The 27,600-nt window shown below is 37.0% G+C and overlaps 1 protein-coding gene across 2 annotated transcripts; it reads left to right on the plus strand.

The window, feature by feature from the left end:
- Positions 1-1,763: 1,763 nt before the first annotated feature.
- LOC113120166 (hepatic leukemia factor-like) lies at positions 1,764-10,581 on the plus strand. Of its 2 annotated transcripts, none has more exons than XM_026290114.1 (4): positions 1,764-2,942; positions 5,148-5,579; positions 8,349-8,593; positions 9,410-10,581. In XM_026290114.1, the coding sequence occupies exons 1-4, from the start codon at positions 2,750-2,752 to the stop codon at positions 9,623-9,625; spliced, it is 1,086 nt and encodes a 361-aa protein (XP_026145899.1). In that variant the 5' UTR covers positions 1,764-2,749; the 3' UTR covers positions 9,626-10,581. The 2 variants fall into 2 exon arrangements, with proteins under 2 accessions (XP_026145899.1, XP_026145898.1); XM_026290113.1 differs by having other exon boundaries at positions 1,775-2,942; positions 8,346-8,593.
- Positions 10,582-27,600: the final 17,019 nt, after the last annotated feature.

A 27,600-nucleotide genomic window follows, 5' to 3' on the forward strand; every position in this document is an offset into this window, starting at 1 on the left:
AAACTGCACGTTGCAATGCAAACAAAGTCCTCTAGGTGGCAGTAATGTTCTCTGTGTGGCCTGAGAGGCCTCAGAAATCAAATCGACTCGTTTTGCTTTGCAAGGCTTGTGCAGTGCAGGATGCTGAATAGAATAATGTACCATACCAACAATTCTGTGTTGCTTACTGTAACAGCCTTTGTATAATTGTTTTGTTTAGAACTGTTCTCCTTTACATATTACATATACAGGTTTCCTAGTAAAAGAAAACCTGGATTTATCAGCAATTTCAGGTGAAGTGATAGAAATGTACACAGCAATGTACATTTTTCTAGTTCTGCTGTTCATTTTTTCACCATCCTTCGATAAATAAATTAGTGCTGTTTTAAGGCCTAAAAAAGTCATTCCAAAATTATCTCATATTTCTAGGTTCTTCGTGACTCTGCAAACACTGAATCATTAAAGAATGAAAGCCATGGAAATTAACTTGTCAAAAGCTTCACACGTATATAAGTTACTATCTTGTTTACTATGCAGTTGTAAATCAGATCCAGAATTTTTTTTTTACATCTTGCCCTTACGTGCATACAATTTCATAAGGATCAGATGTTTTAATATTATTTTAAATGGATATCATCATCATTTCACACACTTTACATTGTGCATAGTAAACCTATCGGCTGGGTGGTCAAAAACTGCAGTCTGTGCAAAAGAATCCCCATGGATGGAAGCTTCTTCGTATTTGTTTTCATTTTTTAAACACGCAAAGGCAGATTCCATTTGATCTCTGTGTCTGACAAGAGTTGCCGGCACTAATCCACAAAGATCTCACCAAGCCGCCTTTGCGTGTTGTTTTACTCTCATCTCACGCGGCACTAGCATGGGGAGAACTCTGGGAGGAGCGACTGACCTAGTTTTGTCCAATCGGATCTGGCGAGGGGCAGATACTGACCTACTTTAGACCAATCCCGTAAAGGAGAGGCCGCCGGCAGGTAGCGATCGCGCGTGCCTGAGCCATGTGCGTGCTACGAGGTCTAGTGCTGTCCTTAAGGTACATTTGTGTCGGCCAAACAGACATGCTCACGTTTTTGACTTATTCTAACAAATTAGAGATGAATGAATATGTTGAGGATTAGAAAAAGCAGTCGCAGTTTGAACTTGGATGGGCCAGACGGATGTTATTGCAATTCCGATAACAGTCTTTTGCGTCTATTGATTTTGGTCTTGTGTGTTTACACATATTCGCAAGCACGTTCTCATAGACAACGTTGCCACTGTATACGCATCACTGCAGCCCAGCAGATCTTGCAAGGCAACTTTAGCGCATATAGAGATAAATGACATGACGCTGTCATAGTTACAAATATGATTCTTAAATACACATTTATTATGAATAGTGTCATCAATTCAAAGTCCGATTTAAAAGTAACTTTGACATTTTTAGTGCGTCTATAAAAACTCAATCGTATGTTTAAGATTGTTCAATGAAAAAGGAAGCAAAGTAATGCATCTCTAGCCACAAAAACATTTTTGTTGAGAATGCTGCATATATATATATATATATATATATATATATATATATATATATATATATATATATATATATATATATATATATATATATATATATATATATATATATATATTTATCAAAGCCACCATAAAAAACAAAGAATACATTTATTAAAACCATCCACTTCATTTTTGACATTGACATGCACATGTATTATATCGAACTTTGTCCTTTGTGCTGTTGTTTGGATGCATATTCTCCCGTTCAAATTAGTTCGATCTGTGAAAATGTAACGGCGCAGAAGAGGTTAGTGAAAAATAGGGGTGGTCTGACATTAATATGTGAACAGGGCCACTTTCTACTGGTCAGAGCGGCTCGTTTATTATATCGTGGGCGTTGATCGAGGAGGTGTGTATCATGAATAATGTATAGCCCCGCCCTTCAGTGCCGTTCCCCCGTGAGAGGTGATGTCACGAGCGCTGCCCGTGTACGTTCCAGCTGACTCTTGCTACGATACCAAGCGCTCGCTTTACCGAGTGCCTGAAGAAAGAGAGGGAAAAAGAGAAAGAAAGATAGAGGTTGCGGAGGTTAGCTAAAAAATAATAACGAGAGAGGAAACAACAAAGAGGGCAGAGGAATAATAACAGCCATCTCACCGCTCACGTTTAATTGTTTATTATATTCTGAAGAGAGGACCCATTTTTTATTTGCACAGGGAGTTTTTTCCAGCTCTCTCTTGATTCGATTCAGTCTGATATTATAGTTTACTCGCAGTTTCCTGCCGACAGTGGGACTCAGTAGTGTTTCTGCCTCCATGGACGCCCGTCTAATTCAACTCATTCGTTTTTTCGGGGAATATTTCTGTCCTGGACGCGAGGAGCACCAGTTTAATACGATGACATACGTCGACAAATGAGCTGAACTGAACGCCAAACAATCAGCAAAATATTTTTTAAAGGGAGCCATTGCGTTTGAAGAGGATGAAGTACAACTCCTGCATCTTTCTCACTTGAGCGGACCAAACAGAACGTCAGTCCACTTCAGATTCCTAATGGGAACGCATTAGGGCTTTGAATTCGAATTCAAATGCTCATGAACTTTCATACACCTACCCCGGTTCGCTCAACTGCCAAACTCTTGTGTTTTTGTACATTTCTACATTTGATTGAAACACTTGATTCAGTCAACCAGCTCAACTGTCCAGTGATCTGAAAAGTTATTAACTGGTTAAACCTGGACTAGGTGTTACACTGAGGAATGTCCAGGCCAATTTCTCAGCTATTGCCACCTGACCTTCCCCCAGGGACCAGTCCACAGCTCGGTCCTGCTAACCCTGCAGGTACCACCACCAATGGCCACCTGAATAATTCCATGGCCAGTCTGAAATCTCTTCTACAGCTGCCTATTAAAGGGGACCAGAGAGTGAAAGACTGCTGTGCTGAGATGAAAGGTGACTCTCTCTCTCTCTCTCTCTCTCTCTCTCTCTCTCTCTCTCTCTCTCTCTCTCTCTCTATCTCACCCACTAATTCACTCTTACAATCTCTTAAATAGTGTCTCTGTTAAAATAATCTGTTATCCACAATATAATTTTAGTTTATAGTGTAGTTAAATCATCAATAGGGATCAGCAATATAACTTTTGGTGCCTCACAAGCTCTAGGCTGATCTACCTCAGTTCTGTGCAACCAGGAAACATCTTCCATTCCTTACTCAGTCAGGCTGTTTCCTCGACTTAATGGCTAAAATGATGACAAATTGTGTGAATCGACGGGTTCACTATAAATTAAAGAAATTAAGTGCCTCTACCCTCTCTTAAAGGGATTTCTGAAGCTTCCATGGCTGCCATTAAAGGGATGCCATCCTAAAATGCATTGAGGTGTTGTCTTAATACGGATGTACACAATACTGTTTGCTCAGATGCGCGCTCTTGTGGATAATACACGTCAGTACAGGTTTAGAAAGGTTAAACGTAATCAGGAGGATGAATACTGTGACAGCACTTGGTTTTTATTTATTATTTTTTTTTATATATATAGTTTTTTCCAGTGTAGTGACATCTTCGCTGTGCTTTGTTGAAAACTCCCACTCTCCATCAATATCCTCTTTCTCTTTCCATTTGTTACCATTGTTTCCCTCTTCCAGTTTATTGGTTGCGGCCTCTTGAACATTCCTCCACTTCCCATTTGTCAGGACGCTGTTGTTGTAAAGAAAAACACAGCTTTTTCCCAGCTATCATTATGCAGCGCATATTCCCCAGCTCTGTCTTCAAAAGCCCCTGTGCTGGAGATGACAGCTCAGCTCCCTGCTTCCCTCAGAAGCACTCATGCAGCACTCTCATTTGCCAGCCACATCCACCATCCCACCCACCCAACCCCCCATATCTCTCATCTCTCATCTGAGCGATGGGCAGAGAGAAAGAGACTTCCATCTTGGCCCATGGCATTCCAGCCGTGTGCATGGCATTGTGTGTTTCTAAGCTCATTGCAGCTGTGATACTCCAGCAGTTCAAGGGTCATGTTCTCGTGAAATTTGTTTGTTCATTAAGCACACTGTACGCTTGTATGCATATGCGCCATGTTTATTTGTGTAAATATGTTCAGATGCTCTAATATTACAACTGTTTATTATTTTAATGTTATGGTTGAAAACCGAAAAAAAAAGTCCAATAAGGGGTGGGTGATATGAGAAAAATATCATATCACAATTTTTCTTTTTTTTTTAAGAAATATCACGATTCACAATTTTATCACGATTCTTTGTCATGTTGGTTCTACTACTTTGTACGTTGTCTGAGCATTAATTTCCCTATCATAAAGACAAAGACTTTTATGGTAACAAAAGAAAAGAAAAAAGAATGGCAGATATTTAGGCCAAAGTGGCGAAGATAAAAATCTTTGACATTATTTTATCTTTGTAATTAAAAAATAAGAACAAAGATGGACAAAGCTCTTGCTATCAATTTCAATGTGGACCAGCAACTGTTTAGTTACCAACATTCTTCAAAATATTTTATTTTGTGTTCAACACAAGAAAAAATTATAATACAGGTTTGGGACAGCATGGGACTTTAAGTTAGTTTTAGATGATGGCGAAGATAATGTAATTATCTTAATGTAAAAATAATAGACATGAGCATGCAGAATTAAGTATTCCGTATTATCCAGCAGTGTTGTTGTTAAATTAAGCTAAAACTACTGATAATTGTTTGTGCACAATTAAAATAAATTATTAGTAGTGAATAAAATAAACAAAAAATAATAATAAAAATAAAACTATATTTACAAAAAGTAATAAATATTTTGATTAAAACATGGAAATAATGATAAAAGCTGATATACACTAAAATAATAAAATTATTAATTACTATTAAAATAATGTGTAATCTTTGTTAAAGTTTACAAAATGTATACAAGTACATCATTAAGCAATCTTCCAAACAATGTTTTTGTCTTATCCTTCATCACTACAGAATGCCTATATTTATAAACAGACTATTCTTTCACAAGACACATGCAGTTTTGTTTATTAACCACTAGAGCTCCAAGAGTTGCATAGTGTACCTTTAAAAATCCTGAATCTTATATGCTAATTTATTAATGATAAAATAAAAAAGGTGAACATATTTGATGGATTATTGTTCTTTTTGCCACACTCAGATAAAGACAAACCTCTGGACTCTGATGAGGATTCATTGGGTGGAGTTGGGGGCATGAATGGTGGGAACGGCACCCTGCGTTCCACTAACCAGTCCGCCTTCCTCGGCCCATTGCTATGGGAGCGTACATTGCCGTGTGATGGCGGCCTGTTCCAGCTACAGTACATGGACCTGGAGGAGTTCTTGACGGAGAACGGGATGGGGTGCATGCCGTCGGGAAACACCTGCAGTACGGCCGCTCAGGTCCCTTCCCAGAGCACGCAATCGGCCGTACCCTGCCAGAGTTCCCAGTGCCCACCTTCTTCCTCTCCGCCCTGCTCTTCCTCCGCCTCCTCCATCTCTTCCCTCTCTTCATCGTCTTCATCATCCTCTTTACTGGGTCTGGACGTGCCACAGGGCCCTGGACTGCTGGGAGGTCCAGAGTGTCTGCATGGTAAGAATATTTTTGATTCAATTATTTTGAGGAACCATAATGGCTGGCTAATGGTTTAGTTGTCGCATACTGTGTTTTTAATGAACTGACTTAAATAGTTGTATATCGCAGATTGATTAGTGTGTGTCAGTACGACAACTTTATTTAGGTTCCACCACTGTTTTGGTGTATTTTTTGTGTGTGCATTGGTGTGAACATGAGCACGATAGTTTCAGCCACTCTTGTAGACTGCAGTGAGGCATGATGGGATGTCTTAAACTGTTGGCATCTGAAGCCCAGGGTAATGCAGGCTTTGAAGCTTTAAGGGCACAGCTGTGTGTGAGAGTGTGTTTGTAGAGTGGAAATGTTTCTTTACAGCATAATAATCAGAGCAGATAATAACCTCATCTAATATTTAGGGAAGCAACAAATTTAGCTTTATCAAACAAAATGTGTTCCTGTAGCTCAAGTGGCAGAGCATTGTGTTAGCAAGCGCGAGGTTGGGGGTTCGAATCCCAGAAAATACATGTTAGGAAAAATTGTTAGCCTGAATGCAAGTCGCTTTGGCGTCAGCTAAATGCATAAATATAAATATATAATATAAATATAAAATAAATCCTACCTAACAATGTAATGGCATTAGTGATTGCACATAGTGCAATTGGACATTGTCAAATTGAAATCAATATAAATTATTGTGCAGCATTCTGCACTGTATACTATTTACAGAAAGATCTATTTGAATTTTCAAAATGCTGCACAGAAAGAGGGAGAGAGAGGATGCTGGGTGCATTTCTATTGCATGTTCTGAAATCTCTCTCTCTCTCTCTCTCTCGCTCCCCCTCCCTCCCGCTCTCTCACACATTGGGGCCATGTGCAGTAGACTTGTCACGTGCTGATGCAGAGAGCAATGGAAAGAGAGACTGAAGGGAAAGAACGGACAGGGGAGGAGAAGGAGGGGCAGAAGGGATAGAAAGAGAAAGCTTAAAAGATATATGCTTTAAAAGATATGTATGCATTTGCCGGGTATTTGTAATTTGTTCATGGTAAAACAAATGTTTGATTGTGTTTGGACATCTGAAACAGATCAAGTTGTGTGTGCTGTGTATTGATATGTGTGGTGCCAATGATAATAATAATAATATATACATATACTTGTAGTTATAATTGAATATTTAAAGTGCATTAACTTGTGTGTGTATAGATAGATAGATAGACAGACATAAAACGAGAGAGATAGACTGCTTTGTGTTTGCTTTGTATAGATAGATCGATGATCGAATCAGAGAGAGACAGAGATAAAATTAGGTTTTACTTTGCATATATAAACAAAAAGACAGAGAGACAGATGTATAGATAGATAGAATTATGAAACTAGATAGATCGATAGATAGATTGCATTTTGTTTGTATTTGTATAAAACAACAGAACAATATATAGAATCACAGAACGATAAAAAGAATGATAGGATCAGAAAGATGGCAGACAACATTTGCAGCTTTGTTTTTGTATGAAATGAATGATATATAGAATGTTTAAATGATAGAACGATAAAATGATAGATAATAAAATGATAGGTGATGATAGATAGATAGATAGATAGATAGATAGATAGATAGATAGATAGATAGATAGATAGATAGATAGATAGATAGATAGATAGATAGATGGGCTTGCCTTTGTATGGCAGTGTGAACTGTATGTCATTGTGTGTGTTTGTATAGCTTGTACTATGTGAATTGTGCACACAGCTGTGTCTCTTGTTTATGTCTTCTCCCGCATAGAAAGGAAGAGGCCCAAAGGACAGCTGGTCTTGTACATGCTCATGAGAAAAAAAAAACACTTTTTTTCCCTTGCTAGATTTCAGATAGACGAGGATTAGTACAGGAACTGAACAAAACGTCGGTTTGCTGGGAGCGTGCTGTACGTAACGATCTTCCTATATCACTTTGTGTTGGTCTTTGTGCGTTGTCTTAATGAATGGAAAACAAACTTTGGCAGGCCTCCTTAGAAGCTCATTATTAAATTACAAAGAATTTGATTATGTTTACATGAGAAAATTGGGCTTTTGAGAGAGGTTTTAAGTCTGAAGCCGGATTGTTCTGTTGTTGAAATAAACAGAATTATCTTATTTCAACATTTTACAGGCGATGTTTAAAGGTGCATACAACAGCAAATGCTACTCGCTTATAATTAGCTCTTAATTATATGTGTTTATCCCAAAACACGTTATATCTGTGTAAGAAGTTCCTCTGGAACAATTTAAAGCAGCGGCTCAGAACCACTAAAGCACAAACCGTCATTCCAGCTAATGTATCATCATTAACGTCAAGTGCTCGCCTTCCAATCGCAGCGTTATCAGCTGCTCTAAAAGCATATTTGACACTAAAAAGAGGAAGAATATATGAGAAGTAAGCTAAGTGCTGGAAAGTGCTGGAAAACCATGCCCAATGAATTTAAACGATCTCGGCCGTGAACAAAATGTGAGCGTTTTCAGGGTAAGCTTTATCGTGTTTCTCTGGATGTTTATAACATGAATTGAAACTGCAGGTTGTCTTGTCGAACTTGCCTGCCAGCTGCTGAAATTGGCAAGTGTCCACGTTGGCTTTTGGCGTAACCTTGTGGCCAAAATAGGCCACTGCATCTAGTCAGGGAACGTACACTTGTATTGTTCATAATCCTCTTTGCTTTTAGCCCAGACGCGTGGTGTTTTCATCTGTCTGATAACATGTGGTCTGCGACATGTGAGAGACTATTTTTTTCCTGACACTTCTTTTATTTTCTCAGCAGGGGCTCAAACTGTACCACCTGACCCTTCTCCGAGCCCCTCCTGCCCACCTCCGCCGGTGGTGCCACCCACCAATGTGGCTGATGTCATGGTGAACTTTGATCCTGACCCTGCTGACCTCGCCCTGTCCAGTGTGCCAGGCCAGGAGGCGTTCGACCCGCGCAGGCATCGCTTCACAGAGGACGAGCTGAAGCCTCAGCCCATGATCAAGAAGGCCCGCAAAATGCTGGTGCCAGATGAGCAGAAGGTACTACAGATCATTTCAGTTTGAGAGATTGTTTCCCGAAATATCTTATCATGCTGCTGGCAAGCATCTCGGAATAATCAATAAAAGTTCAATATTATGAAAACTTCTAAAGGATAATATACTGTTTTAATCAGCATCCTTATAAAAAAAACTCCAACCATATTGTTATTAACATTATATCTTTTTGGTTCTGTGTGTGAATAAGTCGCTGTTATTCTGATTAATACATATTACAATAGATAGATAGATGATTGTTTTCCAAATTCCAGATAAACTTGATTGCTTATCATGCTGCTATGCCGATATTAACATTCTAGCTGATATTTCAATTGATATAAAGCCAGTAATTATTAATATTATGGTAAATAACAGGTAAATGGCCAATGTTAACATTTTATAACATTTGGTGTCAATAAATTAATAATAGAACACACACACATACACACACAAAAACCTCCAAAATCAAGTGTTTTGAATGTGAATTAATAAATGTGAAGTGAAATTATGTGTGAATTTATTGATGTATAGTAAAAAAATAATTTTATGAGGATTACTCTTAACAGTGTAATAATTATAATTATTTTATATAATATAATATATAATATAATTTTTGTGTACATAAATGAGAGCATGACAATAAAGCTAATCTAAATGTAAAAATTGGTGGAAATTAGCATGCGCAATTAAATATCGAATATCAACTGATATGATTAAAAAAATTCATATTGTCTAAAAAAAAACCCTATGGTACTCATATATCATCTATCCATAATTATGATCTGACCCTTCTCCCCATTTTTTTTTTTACCTCCAAAGGATGACAAGTACTGGAGCCGACGCTATAAAAACAACGAAGCAGCAAAGCGTTCTCGCGATGCCCGCCGACTGAAGGAGAACCAGATTTCATTCCGAGCGGCGTTCCTGGAACGGGAGAACGCCGCCCTTCGCCAGGAGGTCGCAGATATGCGGAAAGAGCTGGGCCGCTGTCGCAACATCATCAGCAAATACGAGAGCCGCCACGGAGACTTATGAAGAAAAGAAAGAAAGAACACACAGAAGAGAAAGACACAATTACTGATTTTGAAATAGCGTTTCAAGGGCTGTTCGACTCATCCTGGAATGGCATTTTCTCATAGCGTTTGCTTCAAATAAGCACTACGATACTCTGTTCACTGATTTACATTTCTTTCCGGACGAGCAGGGATAGTTTTTGAATTAGCTGGTGTGGTGCTTGGTTGAAACAAATACTTGAAAATTGTGGTTCAAAGTTGAACAGCCCCAGCGTGAGGGATGTGCACAAGGTCTACCTGGACTATAAGCACAAGCGCAGTTCATAAGCATCGGTTCTTCTCCTACGATACACCGCAAACCTTGACTGAGGATGTGCAATCCAATCTCTCATAATACTCACGGATCATTTATAATGTCACGTAGCCCTTGTGAACATCCTCTTTCTATAATGGGATGATTTTCTCAGAGAGAGAACTATACAGGAGGTGGTAGAGATGTAATTTTTTTCTATGACAAAAAACACATTGTATATTTTTGAACTTTTAGGGTCAGCTATAATAGAGTAGATGAAGAGGCGGAGGAGGAACGCGGACGGCGGCGAGAGCACAAAAGAGATTTTGACATAGGAAAACTGTATATTTTTATACTTGCAGAAGCAGGCAGGCGATGAGATTTTGGAAATAGTCGTTTTTGTATATTTTATATATGGGTGGGATGTTGTGGGGAGCTGGACCGAAAGTCAGGAGCGTTATCTTTAAAAGATATGTTTTCAACATCAGGGGCAGTCAGGCTGGTCAGGAAGAACAAGACTAAAGGGACGAACGTCAATAAGAGTTGCGAAAAGAAACGGATCTGATGAGAAACTAAAAATAGCAAACATGAAAACTGTATAGTTTCAAATTTTTCATCATGGATTTGTTCAAGCACTTGTTTTGGTATCTTTGATTTCTTTTCTTCAAATTCAGTGTGTGTGTTTGTTTTTTTATCCTGAGGTGAGAGAGATACAGAGAAAGAGAGAGAGAGAGAAAGATGGCATTACAAATTTGTCACTGTCTCGGGAGTCACGAAATGTGTACAAGATTTTTCTGTGTATAGATTTTAATGTTAAAGCAAAAATATCCACATGCACACAGACACTCTTTTGAACACAAACTGGACGTGAGTTTTCATGGCCAGTATGTATATGTATATGTATATGTATATGTATATGTATATGTATATGTGTGTGTGTATATATATATATATATATATATATATATATATATATATATATATATATATATATATATATATATATATATATGCACAGACAGACTCTTTGAAGACATGAACCACAGAACTGTTAAACGCAGCAATATCCTTTCTCTCTCTTTTTCTGTTCCTCGAGCTTTTGACGTTGTGATTGGTACTGGTTTGGCATTTCTCACCCAGGTCGAGTCGGCAGCAAGTGGGTTGCATGCTGGCGCATGCTTGTGTATTTTTCCACCGCAGGAAAAAACATTTTTCATGTTTATGACCGTCATTTTATATGGTGCTCACCCAGTCTCTTGACCCAGACGCACAGTTATAACCTGTTTGCCTATAACCTTTGCTCTGTTATTATTTCTTATGATTATTGATCATTGTATGAGGGATCGTATATATATATACATATATATATATATCTATATATATATATATATATATATATATATATATATATATATATATATATATATATATATATATATATATAGATATATATATATAGATATAGATAAATAGACCTACATGAGTATATCTATACATTTCCTCAAAATTAACCCCCCTCCCCAAAATGCACCCTAATACTACTGTACCATACAAAGTACAATATTATATTATATATTAAATATGAAACTATTCTCTCACTAGATATGTGTGTGTACATGAGTATATGCTTGAATATGTGATTATAGATGTAATTTGCATAACTTGAATATATAAATGTAGTACCTTTCCGATAAAAAAAGACAGGTCTGATTTCTTATCCGTTTTCTCAGGTGTCTGGGATGACTATAAAAAAGCACGCCACACTGATCAGCGAGACTGTGGCTTTGTTTGCTTGATTGTTGTCCGATCTTTTGAAGCCAGTTAATGGTGGCTGTATAATTCCACAGAAATGAATAGTGCACTATCGACTATTTTTGGAAGAAGATTCTGTTAAAAAAAGAAATGGACAAAAAAATAAAAAAACACAGTGCTGGATATATAACTTTATTACTTTACAGATAGGAATTAAATGTCTTTTCCTTTTGAAGCTTGTTGCTCTATTATTATATGATTGCTTGCATTATCATTGCTGTTGTTATGATTATGATTCTCACGTTTCTTTTCAGCATTTCAACTTACTTTTCAAAGGAAATGTATTGCTCTCTTACCTCCCTTGTAACTGCAAGACCATCTTGAATTACTCAGTCGAGCCTGTTCAATGTTGAACCCATCCACCGAGACTGTGCAAGGCCTCAAGTGCAATGGGGGGGGCCATAATCTTGTCCTTGTGTGTATGGATTTGATATAACCTGAAACAAACAACTAATAGATTGACTGTTCCTTTCTCTTGACAGAACTTCTTCTTCTACCACCTTTGACTCGCTACTTTTTGATGCCATGTCAAAGACGTACAGTTTGTTTAAAAGAAGCTTAAAGCAAGTGAAGGTTGAAACCTTAAAGAGCTTAAAAAAACTTTTGACAGTGCTATTTTTCTATGTAACTGTGTGCACATGGGCATTGGTCGCCCGTCGTCACTTTTGCTGTGATGGCGTGTTGCTAAATGATATTGCGGGTATTGTATTCATCATTTTTTTCCCCTTTCCACATGTGGTTTATGAACAGCTCCCTGTTTGTGACTGTTATGAACAATGAATCTCACCACTGTCAAACATCACTTGGTAATGTCTACTGTTCCTGCCTATAGGGATGCTGGGAAATGTGGTCTGGCTTGTTTCCCCCCAAAACACCAATAAATAATTACCCCTGTTCACTGACAATGAATCCCTTGTGCTGTAAATACCAATTTATTTCAGAATTGATGGTTGAAAGCAAAATCATTTGTAAATAGGCCATTTTGAATGCATGCCTTGGAATCTGATCAGAAGCCGATTTGCTTGTGCGTTTTGTTTACTCGCTGTTATTGTCAGTCTCTAAGCTAATTGAATAAAGGTTAACAGCATCTGTGTCACACACCCCATCAGCCAACTATCCAAACCAGTTGCAGGCATGCAAAAAGGCTAATTTAGCCTGCTTGCATGGCATCAGTTTGGCCTTGCACACTGAATGCTTGTGTCAATACACGGCTATTATGCTCTTAAGTCTTCTCATAGATGTATCTTAAACTGGAGGTGAAACTTTGAACCTGTTCCAATCCAAAACGCTCCAAAAGGTCACATGAAGTATGACCTTTCTCGTCTTCATCTCTGAGAAGCATTCAAATATAGCATCCATTCTCCCAAGTGGCCTTCAACAGACTGCAGGTGAAAAGCTTGAAATTGTAGAGTGAAATGTTTTTGCTTACTGAAACGTCTCACTGTGACTCTAGTTGCATCTGATTTTAATTAAGGCAGGGATATGTATGAAAAATGATGTCTGTACAAATCAATTTAACAGATGTATTGAAAACGGTCTAGACTTCGAATTGGATCACCGACTCGAGTCAAAGTTTATTACTGCGGCTCTCCTCTGCTGCACTGGAGACTAAACAAAATGTACTTTCTCCAATTGTGAACGTTTCGCATAAGATAGGCAACATTAAACAGTAAATGGAAATAGAACATGACCAGGCGTGGGCAACAATAAATGGGACATTAATATGAAATTTAGTTCTCAGTATAGTGCTTTTTCGCAGTGTTTCTTTACACTGAGGTCAGTATTGTAATTTCATACACATATGTATGCCTTTCAGTGCATGGTAGACTTTTCAGGTGGGAGGTTGGGGGAGGGGATGACTCAGTGCTATTGAGCAGCTAGATTTGAGGGAAAAGCTTTGTTGGATCTTGTGGTTGTAGTGATATGTGGATAAAAATGAGTGTTTTGGTAGGCTAACATTAGGCAACTAAAAATAGTAAGCCAAGGAGGCGTAGTGGTCATCTTACGCTGTATTCGCCAATAGGCTGTAGGCTGTAGTTGTCAGTTTGTTGTATATGCACCAGCAGCCCTGCTGCTCATCTGCCAGTCTCAGGCCTGAGGCTTTGGAGGGCCCTGACAGTCTGAGGCCCTGGGGCTCAAGGTCCATAAACCATGCCTGGCCGGACATGCTTCATAACATGCCAAAAGCCTTTATGTTTGATTACAATGATATCCCAGAACAGGCTGGTGCTGACAAGCTTCTGCTTACCTGAAGATTGTAGTGAAGTTCAGGCCGTTTGTGTTGATGTTTTGAATCTTCTTATGGAAAAAAAGATGTTGGTTCTCCATTAATGAGGAGGAATATGAGTTGTATATAAGTTGCTTTATGGTAAGAGTCCACAATCATTGAAAAAGACAGAATATTAAAGAGGTAGTTTGTACAAAAATGAACATTCATCATTTTATGGAACATTTGAGAACGTCAAATTTGTAACAACACGAGGATAAATAAATGATGACAGATTTGAGATGATCTATCCCTTTAACTAGCACATTTCTGGGTGAGGTAAAGAAAATCGTTTTTGTTCTTCTAAATCTTTTTAATCGTTTTTTTAATAATACCATATATTGCAACGAAACTCTGTTCCGGATATATAATTACACGTTGTTATATGATCGGACATTAGTCTTATAACATTTGATACCTATTAAAAACCGGGACCCAATGACGTTCGGTTCTGTTAACAGTTTCCGCCCGTGCACAACTTGAATAGCTACCGATATACAAAATAAAAGACGCGAGCGGCGAGCCCCAGTGAAAAAACACTGATAATTCCATGTCTATCAATATATATTCATTCTTAGAATCATTTACCAAACAACATTTCACCAGTTTTCAGTCAGCTGTTTGATTCAAATAATGAATCACTCTTGATTCAGTCGGTCAAACTCTAGAAACTCTGTTTTTCAAATCAAAAATATGGTACTTTCTGAGACAGAAAGCAAAAAGAGCGCTGGGTGAGTAGCTAATGTTTATTTTTATGAAACAACTTGGAAAAGTCTTCTATCATTTTTTAGTGACACCTTTATTGTACATTTAAGTTTCGGACGACTTTACAGCAGGTAAAGACAATTTATATTATACCCATTAGAGCATTAAAAGAGTATCAAAATATGGGGATGCAGCAATAATCTAATTATTAATATACCACTGCCAAACAGTGCTATTCGATTCATAAGAAAGCGTCGTAATGAATCAATTATAAAGAAAGACTCTTATGAGCCAGTTTTTTTCAATGAGTTACTCAAAAAGAATGTGAATCGGACTTCACTGTTAACGCCATGTGTTTGCTGTTTCATACAGTGGCGACTTTTTGAAATACTATCAAAAAGTAGTATATTTCAAGTTTATTTTACTTAAGTAGAGTTCAAGAATATTTTTAAGTATACTTTATGTAGCAAGTAGCCTATGCAAATATCAGTTTATTGATAGTTACAAATTAAATACTTTGTACACTTTGAAGTATAGTCACAGTAAACTACTAGTTTAGTGGTTTTATAGTATAATAATGAAAACACAGATTCTAGGAGAATAGCTCAAATATATTTAGAATTTTTGTAAGTATAAGTCAATTATATTGTGAATTTCTGTGTCTTGCATAATTTCTTAAATTTTTTTTTGTCATATTATACCAAAAGAATATTTCTGAGTGAGGGTCAGAAAGACAGACAGAGGTCTGGTTTTATCCAGATGTTTTGAGAGGGTGTTTCTGGACATAGAGGAACATCTCTCTCTGGGCAGCTGCTACGTCACATTTATATTTAGGTTTTAGCCATATCTTAGCCTTTACACCTCCACCTGTGAATTTGCAGTGTTTCCAGATGGTTTAATGCACATTTTCAATTCATGCATAAAAACAACTGGATGGAAACATAAAAAGACCTACTGTTACATTATTTTTAGAGTTTTTTATTATGCTAATGTGATAAAAAAAATTATATTGTGCATTCTGTAGATTTTTTTTTTATTATTATTATTTTTTTAAATTTACAATAAAAAAAATACAGTCAGGTTCTGGACATCTGATGAAACTTAAACTTAAATTTAAAATTAAAATATGAAAATGTAAAGATAAAGATAAAGGACAAAATATGTTTGCAGTTATTAACAATGTCACAATCAGGTATACTTAAGAAAAATAAGACTAACAGAAAACAATCTAGCTTATATTGTTGTGTTACTTTTGACCCACCTGTGTGTTACTTTCGTCCCAACCGATGGGGTCGAAAGTAACAATGTTCAACTTATGTTCAAAGTGAAATTATACTGAAGTCTTTCTACATTTCTACAAAATACTACCTGGTATTGATAGACCACACTTCTGAGTTACTGGCCACAGCAGAAATATATCTCGGTATACAACATTATCTTTTTAAATGAAGTTTTTCTGAAAAGTTTAGTTTAAAAGAAGTATACTAATAGCACACTTGAATAAACGTATTTTTCGTAAGGGAATGCATAAGGAAGATGCCTATACATTTATTTGTTATTTCAATGCATGTAGTCTTTCTCTTTCACCATATTAAATTCAAACTACAAGCTCACAACGCATCTTTTCTTTTGCTGTGGTGCTGCAGAATTCAGTAGCAGTTTAGTAAACACTGTCAGAGTATTTTACCATCTTTTCACATTGGCAAAAGAACATAGGCATTCGAGAACTATTAATGTCATGAAAATCACTGGTTCCACTACTGCTCTGAGGAAGAAACTGGTTCTAAATTACTAACCCTCACTGTAAGTAATGTTCAGGCTTGACAGATAATAGTTTTGACTTGCAGTGAAACATCTAAACAGCTCAAAAGGATCCAAAAGGAGACAAATTTTCACACAGAAGGCCAAATCTAAACAGCATGAAGATTTTTATTATGGGCAGATGATTGGGAACATTTATAGGCCTTCGAGGTGTGGAAGTATAATTGATTATATGTATGCTTTTGTATGTACAAGAGACAGGAATGATTAAAAGGTCCTATTCATTAGACATTAAATCAATAGAAACCATATGTAAGACCTTCAAATACCCTTCCTGCAATCTATACAAGTCTACTTATTCATTTTCACCCTGCCTCCCTTTCTTTCTGTTACTTCATCTCTCTTTCCATCTCACACCTCATCCTGGTTCTCTGCCTCAAATTCCTGTCTCCTTAGCAACTGCTCGGTAACAGTGGGCTGTTAGGACTCCACGGTCATTGCAAGAGAGCTCGGGAAAACAGAGCTAGAGATTGTTGTCTTCAAAGTTGTTTCACAATGTGACCAACCGACCATGTTTGTGTCATAGTGTCTGCTTGAGACCATCTAATTTTCAATATTATAACAGATAATCTCTCAAGCGACATGAAGAAACCAGATTTAGTCCTTTTATTGGATTTGAGTGTAACCTTCAAGCAGAGCTCAGCAGTCTGCGTGCACTTCAAGCATGTGGTTTCATAATAACTGGCTTTTCAAAACGACTCGTGTACTGAATCATTTGAAATATTTCACTGTGTGCAACCTGAAATGATTTTTGTAAATCCAGCTGTCAAATGCTATGTAGCCACCTGACTAATGACTAATGATCTCTGTGTGAATGTCTACGGAACTGGAAGACTTTCTGAGTAGGCTACTTTAGAAAGGAAAATTTCAATGATAAAAGAACAGGAATAAATTATGAATAAACTATTGCTATTGTGTAAATACTATTGCAATCATGTAAAGTGTCTACTTCAATATTTCAAATCACTTTTGTGAAAGTAAAATGTCAAAATATAGCTGGAATAATGTTGCATCATCATTCAGTGAGTGGAACAGATATACGTATTTAAAAATGAAACATATTCTGACCTGTACTTATTAAAATCTATAAAATAATAAGTGATCATACTAAACTTTTGTTATATTTTAAATATTAAAAACATCTTGCTGACAAATTGGTAAAACTCAGTGTTTTGAAGTACTGTATAGCGGCAAAGATCGATAAAGATTTAAAATGACACTGAATTGTCATCTAATGATTCTTGTTCTAAACATGGCTGATGTTTGGTTATAAAAACTATTGCTACACTGTATGACTTTTTTTTTCTGTAAAAAAAAATGTAAAATGTATGATAGTCATTCTTTTTTGCTCAGAAAGGCCAAAATGAAACATTTAAAATGAAATGATGCATTCTAATTCATGGAAGAAAAAAATCTGTATTAAACTATGGTTTTTATGCCATATTAAAACACTTGAGTCGAATGTAATTTTTACTCAATATCATCTTGCCCTAAAATGATGGCTTGCGGCCAAATTTAGTTGCCGGCCCAGGTCCAGGATCTCAGCAGGAGCGGGTGAGGAGGGGCATGACAATGCCGCAATACTGGCAGCACTTGATGGAGCACGTGTGATGTTTATTATGCCTCGTCACCGCAGTCATAAATCTTGCATTGCATCTCGCTCTTGGGAAAAAGGTATTTTTCTTGCACGCACCAGTTGTCCTTGAGGTCTCGATGACCTCCTGGCTTTGCGCCGCTCAACGTGACCTTCGCATTTCCCATATCCGATAAGAATATCACACTTTATATTGTTCCATGCCCCTTTTCAGCTCTCTTTTTATTTGATTTATTTTAATTTGATTTATTAAAGGCCTCTCAAGAGTCCGACCACTAATGCTACAGAGTCTGTCTTCACTAAAGAAGCTCTGGTCAAACAACATGGCCTCTTGCTTGCTGCTGAAACAAATTGCATGGCAAACAGGAGAAAAAAAACCCCTGAAAGATCTGCTTCTTCTAGATTTATTCAGTCAGCGTCTCTAGAGCACCGGCAACAGAAAGTATAAGCACATTCAGCTCAATACTAAAGCCTCTATCCTTCAAATAACCTAAAGAAAAAGGCACACCTGAGATGAATTTTTCAACTCTAAGGTAGCCATGCACGGGTCACGAGTGAGAAAGAGCCACAACTGTAAGACTCTGTGAACTGTGACTGTGCAAATTATTGATAAAACAATATATCGGCTAGGCAGAGTAATGAGCAGAAATTTTGACATTTTGAAGATGTAAGCACAGATTAACAGAAGCTATTGTTGGCTACTGTCGTATATCAGAATATCATATTAGGCTCACATACTTTTAATTTAGGCCAATGAACAACCACACAGAAATATACTAAAACCACTTAAATCACCTTAGCAATCAAATAGCAACACCTGGCAACCCCCTAGCCCTAACATGTTTTTCATTAAAGGGATCATAAAGGGTTGCCAACACTCACGCTTGGACTTCAGCGTGAGTTTGATGCTGAAAGTGTGAGTGTCACGTCAGATGCGTGAGAGTTGGCAACCCTGGTCATATGATGCGATTTCATTTTTTCCTTTCTCTTTGGAGTGTAACAAGCTTTAGGTGCATGAAGAAGATCTGTAAAGTTGCAAAGACTAAAGTCTCAAACCCAAAGAGATATTCTTTATAAGTTAAGTTAAGACTCTGCCTCGCCCTCCTAAAATGACTCATTCAAACACGCCCCCACATGATTACGTCACTATGTGGAAATAAGTGTGTAAAGTCACAGAAATGTTAAGGCAAAGAAAGAAGGCGTGGTTTCAGTAACATCAGTTTGTGTTGAAGCAGCCATGCCTGGGAGATCCTGTGTGTATCACTTTATTTGCCCTTCTGAAAGTAGATGCATTTAGGAATCTTTAAGGTTACTAGCAACAGAACAGCAACGACCATTTCATGAACCTAGGAGAGGAGGTAATTCTGACTTTGCTACGACAATCTGGTGCTTCTGAATCAGCTACTGGAAGTATGTTTTGTTATTAGTTTAAGTATTTGCTATTGACTGTTCAAATGTGGAGTTCTGATCGCCACATGTGTGTATGTGTGTGTGTATATGTGTGCCCACACACTATGAGAGAGAGAGAGAGAGAGAGAGAGAGAGAGACACACACACACACAGGGTAACACAGTGGAGTCAGCTGTCTTAACCGTCCATGACTTGTGTACTCCAAACACATACAAGCTTCGTCACTGTGTCTGTCACGCGACTCTATTCCCCTTTCATGCCTGAACTGATAGTAAAATTAATGACATTATTAAATGTCTTTACATTTATTTTGAAAGATGAAGCTCGTGATTATGGAAAGGGGCGTTACATTTTCGACGAGTGCTTGCGGTGATCGGATCCAATATAGTCGGCACAGCATCATCTTAAAGTTTCAATCTTTTTGAAAATCCTGTGTAGAATTTTTCATTGTTTGTAAACAAATCCATGCTAAAATTAGGTGAACGAAGGACAGAGTTCTTACTTGGTTTGGATCTTAATTAAAAATAAAATTCATCTGCGCTTTCCGAATGTTAGGATCAGAAGGAAGGCAATGCAAAGACTATTTTTTTTTCTCCAAAACTTGGCACTTCACAGTGTCTTGTTGTCTTTTGGGCCATCTTTATTGTTTGGTTTCTGCGTAGAACTGCGTGTTCACCTCTCTCGTAAACATCCATGAATCGGTGGGTGGGGCTAAACAGACAGTGATGTAGAAGCAGGCATTGCTCTTCTTCTGCGGAGGTATTGCTTATTCACATTATTACATCATAGCATAGACCATTCTAAAAGAGACCAAGTATACTTCATTTTTGAATGTGTACACTAGTGTATGCTTACAATCGAACACATAGCCCTTCAAAGTATACTCCATTTGATATTGTGCACTAACGCGAGCAGTCAACACATGCGCTTTTGAAAGCTTCATCCATGTCCATTGTGTGCTCTTTTTTTTAAATCCAAAGCCGTCTGTTGTTGTTGCCGTCTATGCTATTTTGTTGTTGTGTTCGGTCTCTTAAGTTTAATTTTCTAATGTGAAACAATGGCCCAGGACAGTGTTGCCACCTTGTGGAACAAATGATTACTGCAAAATAAATTCAATGCACATGTGCTATTCTGATGACAAAATTTGCGTCACATGCACTGTACGCTCCAGAAAAAGATAAGTTAACAAAAAAAATGTTGAGTTCTGAAACTTTGATGTTTTTAAAGCAGTGATTCTCAACTCCAGTCCTTGGGACCATTGCTCTGCACATTTTGTATGTCTCCCTCATTTGACACACCTGATTTAGATCATCAGCTCATTTGGAGAGAGATTCTCATGAACTGAACTGAGTGTGTTAGACAAGGTACACAGATACCAAATGTTCAGCGCATTGGGTCCTGAAGACTGGAGTTGAGAACCACTTTTTTATAGTACAAGTGACCTCTTATATGTCGAAAGATCAGGGGAATTTTGGTTTAATTCCCTTTTATATACAATTGAATGATTAACAAAATAAAAACAAATATTAATAAAAATAATAATGAAAGATATCAATAAAAATATAGTTGAATAATTATGGGTTGTTACATGATTTTTATATAAAAATAATGAAAGCAATAATAATGAGAAAATAAAAATAAAATAAAAAATAATAATTAAAAATAATAATTGTAAAATATTATTTTTATTTCCATTAAATAAAACATTTAATGAAATACGCTGTATTAACTGTATTATATACATATCAGCAGTACATCAGACTGAGTTTAAGATATAAACTGGCCAATCGCGTTCTACAAAAGAACCTTTGCCCTTCAACCTCAGGTTTTGCCTTGTTGTTTCGAAATAATTTCCCTCTTTTAAAGTCTCTTTCCCAACCACCTCGTGCTGTTTCTCATCTCCTCTTATTCTACTGGCAGGCCTGTTCAGAGACATGACTTGATTGGCTGTTGCCACGGAGACCAGAATGGTAGGAGGGAGGGCCTGTTTCCCTCTGCCTAGGTGGATGAGGTGAAGAGCCCTGTGTGTGAATGTGTGCTGGTGTGTATATGAGAGTGTGAGAGAGAGAATGTGAGAATAAGAGCCAAAGAGAGCGGGAGAGGGGCGTAATGAGGCTATATTTGTCAACTGATCACTGTTGCTCAACAGTATGAGCGAAAGCGTGTGTGTACGTGTGTGTGCTAGACCGCCTGGAAATGTGGTAAGGTGTGTGATTGTAGATATCTCGGCATGCATTTTAATTAAGCACTATCTGAATTTTTTTGCGCCCCATGTGACCCGAACGTTCCTGAGTGAGAAACGCATAAGTGTGTTTGTGTGGGTGGCAGCTGTAGCTGAGAAAGGCTCAGTGCCTGATTGTTCATTTAAAGCACTATGCAGCTCTCCTCTCACTGTATCTATCTCTCTTTCTCTCGCCCAAACACACAAATGCACACACATTTACACAGGCACACACTAGTCAACACAACCCAACACAGACTGACAAGATAAGTACCAGAGCACACCAGTTCTCTCCCTGATGTCTCTCAGTAAGATATAGTGCATTTAATTAATAAAGCTACCATAGGCTTGTCAAAATGACTTATGATTAACCTGTGATAATTATGATGTGTTTTAGCTTGGCACTTTTTCTGACATTCCAAGACACAACACACACTGTCACAGTCTCAATCTCTCTCTATTTTTTCTCTCTCGCATGCACATCTTCAGTGCTGTAGCACTGCCAGTGGTTGGCAAAGTTACAGTGCCTTCACTCCACCTGCACACCCAACACTTGATGCCGCAGGTGCCAACAGGAAGCACTAGTTGGCGCCGTGGTCTAGTGATTAGCATGTGCTCCAGATGGATTGAGCTGTGGCGCTCACATGGGAGACACAGTTTTGCATGATGTTTTCACGACCCCTGGCCAAATCCTATCCACTTTGGTTCCCAAAGCGAGTTCATTGGCTGTTTTAGTTACTATTTAGGAAAAGAAATCAATGAATGGTTCAACAAAAGATCAAATTAAACATTTCTTTAGTTTTTAGTTTAAAAACATACGCAAGTTTGTACCCTAAAAACATGAAATGATATTCTCCATTTTTTCAGGTTACAAACTAAGTCAACATATTCAGTGCAAATTACTTATGATAATCAAAATAAATCTATGTAGCAAGGATATATTTAATTGTTTAAAAGTGACAGTAAAACATGTATGTTACAAATTCACATTTCAAATAAAAGCCTACATATATGTATTCATCAGAATATCCTGGGATAAAATTTATTAACGTCTCTACATAAATATGAATCAGCATAACTGTTTTTAATATTGATAAAATAAGAAATGTTTCTTGTGCATCAAACTAGCACATTAGAATGATTTATGAAGGATCATGTGACTCTGAAGACTATAATAATAATGTTGAAAATTCTGCTTTGCATCACAGGAATAAATTACATTTTAAAATATATTCAAATAAAAAACAGTTATTTAGGAATTGTTATAATATTTCACAAAATTACTTTTTTACTGTATACAGGTTTTGATAAAATAAATGCAGACCTCTTTCAAAAACATAAAAAAAAAATCTCATAGGTCTGAAATTAATTGTTTATTTAATAATAATAGGAGAAATCTTTCACAGTAGTTGCTGCATTTTACATGCTCTCTGAATGTTGTGAATGTTATATGGTTGGAGACACATAGTGTGTTTCACAAAAGAAACTCTGGTCACAACGTAGTTTAGCGGAGCTTGCTACCATGGCTACTGGTGCCGATGGACACTTCACTGTCCCATGAGGCCATGGGAAAGGATTTGTAAATGGCAATGAAGCGATACAACTGACACTGGAAGGTCATTTCATTGACGACATCACAAATGTTGTTTGTCCAGTTTAAAATGCATACTACACAATTCATACTAAATAGACAATACTTTTTTAATAGTCACAATTTACTTAGTCAAAATAAGTACCTACTTGGACCCGGCCTAGATGTTGGATGTCTTATTTTTGGGTTAGTGATTTTAAATCATATTTTCACTCATGGGGCATTTAAAGGAGGCTCGAGTGTCAAACAAACAAACTTCTGAAAGAGCAAGTCTGCTATCATTTACATTCAGCATGCTAAAGTCATCCATGAGAAGCTTAATCTATTAAGGAAACTCATTTAAAGCACCACCATGACAGTATAGTAATGGCAAAACTAATACGACACTCATTTTGTTCCCTTTTAATTTAATCGTAAAAGGGTTATGCAAATCTTTTAAACTGTGTGCTATGTTGCGAAAACAGCCTGTCTTCATATTCACTTCAGCGACATTAACATTTTTATACTTTATTTTTTTAAGTCATTTGGGTGAAGTGGCATTTTAAAACAAACCACATTCAGCTTGAAAAATAAATGTCACTGGAAGGACTTCAACATTTCTGGAAATATTTTTAACAAAATCTTCATGCAAAGGAGAAAACTTATGTTATAACAACAAATACATAGCAAATGATGAATTACATTCTCAAATGATTTAGGAAAACCACTGTCTGTTCAGCATCGTTGGCAATACTGATAAAGATAATAGCATATTGCCTGTTTAAAACCAATAATGATGTTCGATCGACAACAGAAAGCTTATGTAACATAATATTCAATGTACATTCAGTATGTGAAATACATTATCCACACTCAAGTACTGTTTAATTATGAGGATATTTATGCAATCAGTTACAACAGGATGATGCAGCAGACATTTCTGATTAGGCATGGCTACCCCTTGGGGTCCAAGTGGGATAGGAGTCTGTATTAACAGCCTGCTTTGCTTTCTGATGCTGTTCCCCTTCATGTTCTGTTGTCTATCCGCTTTGACTACCAATAAGATAAACACAGAGAAGCATGTAATTGTAAATGTCAGGACATTGTACATTTGTAATAAGCATTATTTCACTTCAAGTATTTGGCTGTATACTGTTATTGACATTTCAATGATATTACAATTTTGAGGTCTGATGGTATTTCGAGATGCAGCAAATTATTATAATTTATGTGTTACAATTGCCCCTGTAAAATTCAATAATAACAATGTCTTTGTTTCAGTAAACATTTTGATTTGCTCTTGGAACACACACACACACACACACACACACACACACACACACACACACACACACACACACACACACACACACATATATATATATATATATATTACCAAATTAATATTGTCATTCTCCCCAGCAGTTCTTTTACTCTCCATAATATAAGAAAGCCAGCTTCATGTTCCAGGCTTTGGCTTCTTATTACTTACTGAGAGCAGTGCTCTACTGTACCCCACAGAGAGGAGGGCAGAAAGTAAAAAATATTTAGCTGCGGGGAAAGTACATTCTCTGTACCTTCCCTTTGAAAAAAGGCAAAAAGAAAAGGGTTAAAGGGTCAGTGAAAAGAAAGGTCAGAGTATCAAGAATGAAAGGCAAATTGGTAATAAAGTGCTGCAAGCAAAGCAAAAATAGAAAAAAAAAGCTATCTAACTTTTCACAGTTTTCTGATTCTAATTTTTGACTTTAAAAAAGCAGATATAGCTTGTGAGTCAGCTTCTCTTCAAAATGTGTTGAGCCCCAAGAAAAAGAACTATCGACTGTATTGCTATAGTGGCAGTATTTATTAAGATTTTGTTTATCATCACCTCACTTTGACAAACACACCAGTTCTTTCTCAGCCACAGGAAAAACCGTGGAGAGTGGGATTTGATTTTGTGGCTGCCAGATGGTGAATTAATTTAAAGTTCTGGTTCTTGTAATTCCCATTTGTGCATGCTGCTTATTTGGAGTTCCGCTGTATACAAATCAGGTTTGGGCAACGCAACATCACAAGTCCCCTGTGTAGTTTTCCATGCTGTTATTTTCAAAGAACAAGGAAAATGTGGTTGCTATTGTAATTCAATTCCCATTCAAAATGTACCTCATTATTTGAATGCAATCAAAGCATAAAAATATTCATGTTTTAATAAAAACGATTTTCAAAGACTTTTAAAGATTTCAACTATGCAGTGTTCCAAATACAAACATCACTTTTAGTTTGTTTGAAATGTGTTGCACCAACAATTCTGACATGGAAAGCTTGAGAATAAAGCACTGATGAACGAATGCAAAGCAAGGTGAAAATAATGACTTCTCCGTGAGGAATGTATACACTGGTGTGTATAAATGAGCTTGCTGTTGGTTGTGAGGGTGTTGTACAGAGATAATTTGTGGTTCATTGGTGGCTATATTGAGATGTAACATCTTTCCTAATTATCTCCACTGAGAGTCCATGTTTAATTGGAGTCCTGTGGCATGAGGACGTGCACACATCAAAAACAGGCATTTACATAAAACACATGCACAAGTTCAACGTAAACATAATAAGAGAGTGTGATTAGGAGTCCCACACCTGACATTGCACTTCAACATCATAAGGAAACTGCAAATTGGAATCAAAGGAATTGCTCTCTGCTGAGCCGTTTCTTTCTCCTGTTGGTACTGTCTGATCATACATTATTGCTTAGGTGCTCAATAAACTAGGGCACAGTTTCCAACCTTATATATCTTTCTGGACAAACAAAAAGCAGTGATTGAACTCAAAAAGGAGTAGAACTGTCATGTAACCGTTTTTGTGTTCGAGTTGTCACTTCATATTATTCTATTGTTTCAGTACTGTTGATTGAGCCTGGATTTCAAACAGTTGAAGCAGTAGTCCTCTTTTGTTATTTCCCCACCTGTTTGTTGTTCTTTCTTCTGTGGAAAACAAAATGAGTCATTTTTACAGAATGTTCCAAGTGATCTCTTCCATAAAATGAAAGTGCATGGACTGTATTTTAATTATCACTACATGAATAAAGTACATTTTTAAATATAATAAAATAGAAAATAGCTATATTTTGAACTGTAATAATATTTTTGACATTTTTGATTAAGTAAATGCACCCTTGGTGAGCATAATAAGAGACTTTCAAAAACGTTACTGTGTGCATAACAAAAATTACACACATTTACAAGTTTATAAGTACATTTAAATGAGAGTCGTTTCCTCCGAGGAAGCATAGGAAACAGTGTCTCCTCAAAAAATTGGATGTGAATATAAAATAATTGGGACTCATTCATGAAACACGAACAGAATGCTTGTTAGTGTAAAACATTGGTAAATAAGTTCTGACATAACTTTTCAGATTCATGAAAGTGTTCTTGTTGGTATGAAAGAAATGTACAAAAAATGTACACCTTACACCATGTGTAAATGGTGTGTAAAACGTTTTGTGTTATTTTTGGCAAACTGATGACACTGAATTTTGATGCACTGCCATTATAATATTTTACAAGTTTGTTTGCTCTTTTTTTATTTTGTAGCTGATAGTTAATAAACTGTTTAACTTTGGGTAAAACACAGTGCTTGTCACTGTTACTTTTTATCCAGCCATCGAATCAGGGGAGGAGGAGCAAAGTTTAGCTCCAACCCTACTTAAACACCATAATCCATTCCTTCAGGCTTGTTTGAAAACTACATGGCATGTGTGTTGGAGCAGGGTTGGATCAGTTGATCAGTCTATCTTCTAAAATTAGGATTTCAAATTCTAGTGAACATGGAATCTACATAAAATGTAAAATCTACATTCAATATGTACTGTTTAATCTGAGCAGTGTTTTGTGTATTTGAGGTGTGCACGTACACAAATAGTTCCACTCTCTAGCTCAGCAACTGAACCCATAGAGATTGTGATGTATGCTCAGGTGTGTGCACATGTATTTGTCTATAGCTAAGTGAGCATGCATTGTTTGTCTGTGTTCAATGGTATGCATGTATCCCTCCAAGCCTGGGAGACTGATGTAAAGTGTGATGAGAGAGCTCTCATAGAGTACGTGAGGCCTAATGTGGGCAGATCCCTGGTGTTGGGGAACTACATCAATAACCACACAACATAGACCACAAATGTCTTCTCAACCAGTGACAGCCAGTCCCTGCAGCCTCCCACAATCTCTTCAGCTCTCTCACTCTTTCTCTGTAATCTAGGCCAATAAAATGTGCTTATAATGCAGCTGACATATTATGAATAGGATGAAACATTATGCACATTCAGTGCTCATGTCAG

Source organism: Carassius auratus, chromosome 19, assembly GCF_003368295.1.
Source record: "Carassius auratus strain Wakin chromosome 19, ASM336829v1, whole genome shotgun sequence".
Classification (NCBI taxonomy): domain Eukaryota; kingdom Metazoa; phylum Chordata; class Actinopteri; order Cypriniformes; family Cyprinidae; genus Carassius; species Carassius auratus.